Source organism: Dioscorea cayenensis, chromosome 20 (genome assembly GCF_009730915.1).
Source record: "Dioscorea cayenensis subsp. rotundata cultivar TDr96_F1 chromosome 20, TDr96_F1_v2_PseudoChromosome.rev07_lg8_w22 25.fasta, whole genome shotgun sequence".
NCBI classification, from domain to species: domain Eukaryota; kingdom Viridiplantae; phylum Streptophyta; class Magnoliopsida; order Dioscoreales; family Dioscoreaceae; genus Dioscorea; species Dioscorea cayenensis.
In genome coordinates, this window is record NC_052490.1 from 14,080,441 (window position 1) to 14,085,705 (window position 5,265).

At 40.9% G+C, this 5,265-nt stretch overlaps 1 protein-coding gene across 1 annotated transcript; it reads right to left on the reverse strand.

Moving 5' to 3' along the window:
• Positions 1-1,051: 1,051 nt before the first annotated feature.
• On the reverse strand, positions 1,052-2,266 carry LOC120251320. Its single transcript, XM_039259868.1, has 3 exons — positions 1,965-2,266; positions 1,750-1,882; positions 1,052-1,591 (listed from the first exon to the last, which is right to left on the reverse strand). Exons 1-3 carry the CDS (start codon positions 2,264-2,266, stop codon positions 1,052-1,054), a joined length of 975 nt encoding a protein of 324 aa, XP_039115802.1.
• Between the last annotated feature and the right edge of the window lie 2,999 nt (positions 2,267-5,265).

Here is a 5,265-nt window from a genome sequence, read left to right on the forward strand (position 1 = left end):
TCAACACTAATCTTCAATGTTACATCAGGTTAAACACAGAATATAATAATAATATAATAATATTGTTGAACAAGACTTTCTAATTCAGTAGCCTATTATTTTGTTTTAAAAAAAAAAAAAATTTAGGTAAGTACTTTGCCAGGAGCCTCATTTACCTGATAGCAAAAGAAGTTAAACTAATAATCTCATATGTTAGATGAACTCAGCCAAAAGGAAGATAAAAGAGATATATATATATATAGTATTCTTAAACCTGTTCACCTTTATAAGATATTATTAAGCTTTTTCTATTTCCCATATCACAAAGGCATCACTTACATTTAAAAACACATGCAATGGTTATTGGAAATCTTTTTAAGACAATCCTAGCCTCTACAAATAACATTGCATATATATATATATATATATATATACATATACATAGATATAATCAATTTAATGTTTATTAAAATTAAATGATATGAATTGGCCAGATCTTACATGAGTCAGAGAAGGACCAGCTCAATATCCTTTAACACCACTGAAAATTCCAACCAGAGCTGCTAAAATTTCCAAGTCCAATATTAAATATTCCAACGAATTTTCTCAGTCAATTGAGTCATTACTAATTCATAAATACTCATCAAAATCCAAGCAAGTTTTGTCCCAAATTCATCAACCATCTTCTTCTCATTTTAATGCTCCAAAAAACACAACACAACACAACCAAACACGCAAAGAAATCAAAGCAAAGCAAAGCAAAAAGATTCAATCTTGATGAAGTAAAAACAATAGTGTTGGGTTTTTGTTTGTACCTGGATATGAGATGAGCTTCTCAAAAGAGTCTATGGTGCTCACTCAAACCTTGAGAATGTGTCTGGGAAGGTGACAATGCCCACAAGGGTGTACTCTTCGTCCACCACCCACACGTAGCTCACTCTGTGCGCCAGCGCTTGGACCATCCACGGCCACGAAGCAGGCTCTCAGGATGGCAAACGATAGCCTCCTCTGACCTTCTTCCATTCGAGGCTGAGTGGCTGCCACAGCCTCATCCTCCTTGGTTTTCTGCGATTCATGGTGGATGTGTCTTCGTCCTCATCTGAGGATGAGGATAAAGGAGCATGACAAGGGTTTGTGAGAATTCCTCATCGAGGAGCTCTAGCATGCCGGTGAGGTTTTTCTCTTTGAGTTTGGATTTGACTGCGAGGATGGCAGACACCGGTGGGGCCGGGGAGCAGTCGATGTAGGCCATGATGAGGATCGCCGGCGAGGAGCGCGGCGAGGCGGCAGCAACACCCCTCGTCGCAGTTGGCGAGGGTTGAGGGGATATCTCGCCGATCAGTTTGCCGTCGTCGGTGACCACGGCGACGGAGGTTTCTGGTGGAAAATCGCACGGCGGAGAGGGAGCGCGGAGAGGGCGGGGGTCACGGTAGCGGACGGCGACGAAGTCGAGGCGGACGACGTTGAGGAAGGCAACAGGGCGAGCGGCGACCGACGAGATGACAGCGATGGAGTTGAGGAAATGGCGGACAGGTCCTCTTGGGTCAACCAGCAGAACTCTTCGCCGCCACCGGCGGGCAGCTTTCTCCGGCGAATGGAGCACCACCGGTGTCTGGATGCCCCTCAAGGATCGCGTCCAGCGTCAAAGATACTACTCATGCCGAGAGATCCAGTCAGAAAAAGTCGAGATTTTTAACATAACAACAAACTCAATTCGACTTAAAAATTGCCTAATTTTCAAAATCGATCTAATAATCTAAATCCTGGAACTCCAAGAATCCCAGACAAAAAGAGCGAATGCAAACCAGAATTGGGCTCAAGACGGCCAAAACAAGGCCCGGAATCCTTGGGGAGAAGAACAGAGACAGGATCAGCGAGGGCACGGGCTGGGTCAGCGATGTTGCTCTCAGAGCAGAGATAGCAAACAACGTCAACGACGGAGACCCGGCCGGCGATGGTCTTCTTGTCAGCGCTCAGAAGCTAACACAGAGTTCTCCGCCGCATCGGCTCCTGAGGCGAGAAGGGCGTCACCAACGGTGGCTGTGGAGGGCAGCGGTCGCCCTAGCGCCGGCTTGCCGATGCAGAGGTCCGATACCTCACCGCACACAGGCTCACTGCCATACACTCGCGAAGGAACCCTCGAGAAACGACTAGAAAACCAGAGAAAAAGACGCAATAGAGAACAAACGAGCGAGAGAGAGAGATGAAGACGAAGACGATGAGGTGGAGTGCTATTTATAGACACACTCGTTTCCCATACGTTTCTCACAACGATTCCCACATCCATTCTATAAGGCGTTTCCTGAACGATTCCCGTTTCCCTCGTTAAGGGAATCGAAGAATGTACTATAAAATTTCCTAGGCGCTTGACCTAGCAGGGGTTAATAATTAAATCTTATGCTCCCTCCCTCGGGTAGTTTTTACTTATTTTATTTTGGAAATTGTTTTTTTTGTCATTCTTTTTATATTTTGCATGTTCATTTATTTTTAATTTACTCTTTATATTTAATGTGTTTTTATACTTTTTAATAAATTATATTTAATTGCATATTTTTTAACATATTTTAAAATAAAAATTAATTTTGAAAAATTAATGTAAAAATTATAAAATTTAGATCCACTAAACTAATTTTTAACACTAGTTAAATTAAATATGCAGTAAAAACATTGGAGGTAATTAATAATTAGTATTGTATCTAGAAAATCAGAGTTTAAATCTGATGATATTAGTTTTATAGTGAAAATCAGAGTGAGATATTTAAATGATAAGGGTTTGTCGATGGTAATGGATCGCTTAGTTGTGAATTTGAGAACTTTATTGAGCAAATTCGATGCCACCTATGAGGTAACTTGTTATTGCTTTCGATCATTTGTATTTAATTAATTAGTAATTAACTGTAGGTGATATTCAATATATTTAGTTTTTCATAATATATATTAGAAAATTAATAATAGCGTTACATGTTTCATTTACAGCTAATAAAATTATACAGATGGGATGTATTTCTCTAGATTTTTAAATAGTAGAAATATTAATATTTGTTCTAGAAGTTAAGCATAAAAATATGAAATTATTATTATTATTATTATTATTATTATTAGTGGAAATTCTAGACGGCAACAAGTTTGTAAAATTGCCAAAAAGCACGTTGGTTTCGCGACAAAACCACATAGCTACTTTTAAAAGTCCATGTTTTGTAGCCGTATAGCGGATGTGACGAATTGAGTTTCAAATTTTTGAATGAAAATGCCCTTGCATGGGGGTACGTGGTGCGACCATCTCGGTGATTTGAGAGGAGTGTTTTCCAGTAGGGAAGTAACGAAGCCAATTTATTAGATAGTTTAATTGCTTTTCTCGACTCCGTCTTGATTTCCGTTTCGAAACATCTCGAGAGTTGTCTCTGCGTGAGCCCTACTAGCAATTCTTGAATTTCATCGACTTTTCACGGTATCTCGAGGAGAGTCCCATGCTGATAGTTGGCATTTCATCGAGTTCTGATCTAAGGTATTGAGTATGGTTTTATGTTAACTATTCTGTTACAAAGAAAGATTTTTCGGTTTTGTTTTGTGCTTCTGTTTTTGTTGGAAGATATTGAAGTCTGCGGGGATTTCTCATTTGGGGTTTTTGTTAGTCTGCGAGGGCGATTTCTCGGCTAGGGGTTTTTGTTTTTGTTTTGCATTTTTCGATACTGTATGCACTATCGAAAATAGTTATTTTCGATTGTTATGATTTGTGTAATATTTATAATGTACATTTCCCCTTTCATTTGATATGGTTGCAGTTTTACAAATGAGGTTTACGTTTAAGAAATGAGATGTTACCGTTTAAATTTTGTTGTCTCTGTTTATGTAGTGTTGTCTATGTTTAAAAACTAGGTCTCTGTTTAACAATTGATATCTCTGTTTAAGAATTGAGAGATTACCGTTTAAAACCTTATATTTCCGCTTAAACATTTGTGAATACTGCATGTTGAATGTGTTGTTATTTTCTCAGGCTTGTGATTATGGCGGTCGACCCTAGTTAATGGGCGTGCTATTTGACGCCGGTAGTGGAGACCTTTCTTTGAATTGAAAGATAACATGACCCCTCGACCTTTGGGAGATCATTCGAAGGACACCGTTTGCGGCATTCATTTGTGGAAGCTATATTCAGAGAGGGTCCTTCTTGATTCTCTATTGCAAAGATACGATGGCCGCACTGATAAATTCGAGAATCGGGGAAAGCTGCTTGAGTTTGAGGGCCTCAAGATGTGGCCCTCGTTCTTGAGTACGCATTGTGATGGCGGCACGATCGTGTTTCGAAGAAGAAAAACCGGCTCGGCGTTCGAAGGGAGGTATTTATCAAAACCTACGAGAGACCGAGAGACTCCATCAAGAGCACTCTTGTGCAACTTGTTCGGCAGGAGAGGGAGAAGAAGAAAATTTTTGTCAAACTCGATGGTGTATCTCATGGAGTCTGAGTCCTCTTCCCAAATACATCATGCTTGGTTCAGGTATGGGTGGGTGATATCGTACTGCGGCATGAGCGTCCGTAGGCGCTGCACAAGTGGCTTATGGAGGGACGTTCCTGCAGCGGCAGCTCGAGTGCAAGATAGATCTGCTGGGAAGAAGACCAACACGAGGGGTATATTAAGGGTTGCTCGGTCGCGTTTAACATCTGGTTTTCTGGTGACCCGAGCCGGGAAAGAAAGTCCGTTTTCGGCGAGATCCCAAGGATGCTTTGTGCTACGGTGAAAGTACTTCAGGAAGCAAGCGGCGATAGAAAACCGACTTGTCGTCGCTCGAAGGAAAAAGAGTTAATAAATCATGGACGATGTTTAACAGAAGTCTTGAATGTTTAAACATACTATTTAGCGTTTAACTTTATTATTCTGAGTTTAAAAATTTATTCATAAAGGTTTAAATATTTTTTTGTTCTCCGTTTAAATATATTCTATAATGTTTAAATATATAAAAACTCTGTTTAAATGTAGTTTTTATAGTTTAAACTGAATGATTTCGCTGAAATTGTTTGGTTTACATATGTTAGTTTCTGAGTCTGGTTCCGGTGAATGCTGAAGAAGAAATATTTGTTGGGGCCAACCGACGGATGAATGCTATTGCTCCAGAACCACTTGCTCGAAGGTAAGATGAGAGGCGACCTCATCGTCGTGTCGCTCGGCGCCGTTCTCCTAGTTCCGACCCACCAGCGTATGCGCATTCCTCGAGCCGGAGAAACCCTCCCCTACCCCGCGATTGCAACAACCCCTCCCCGACCCAGCGACAACGGCGGTCCCCCAGCCATGG

What these genes read in the sequence shown, in the direction of transcription:
- LOC120251320 (XM_039259868.1), bottom strand. Translation starts at nt 2,266, where the DNA reads ATGGATGTGGGAATCGTTGTGAGAAACGTATGGGAAACGAGTGTGTCT. An exon ending in GATGCGGCGGAGAACTCTGT is followed by an intron (nt 1,883 to 1,964) that starts GTTAGCTTCTGA and finishes CTGCTCTGAGAG; the next exon opens with CAACATCGCTGACCCAGCCC. An exon ending in TTTTGTCTGGGATTCTTGGA is followed by an intron (nt 1,592 to 1,749) that starts GTTCCAGGATTT and finishes AGGGGCATCCAG; the next exon opens with ACACCGGTGGTGCTCCATTC.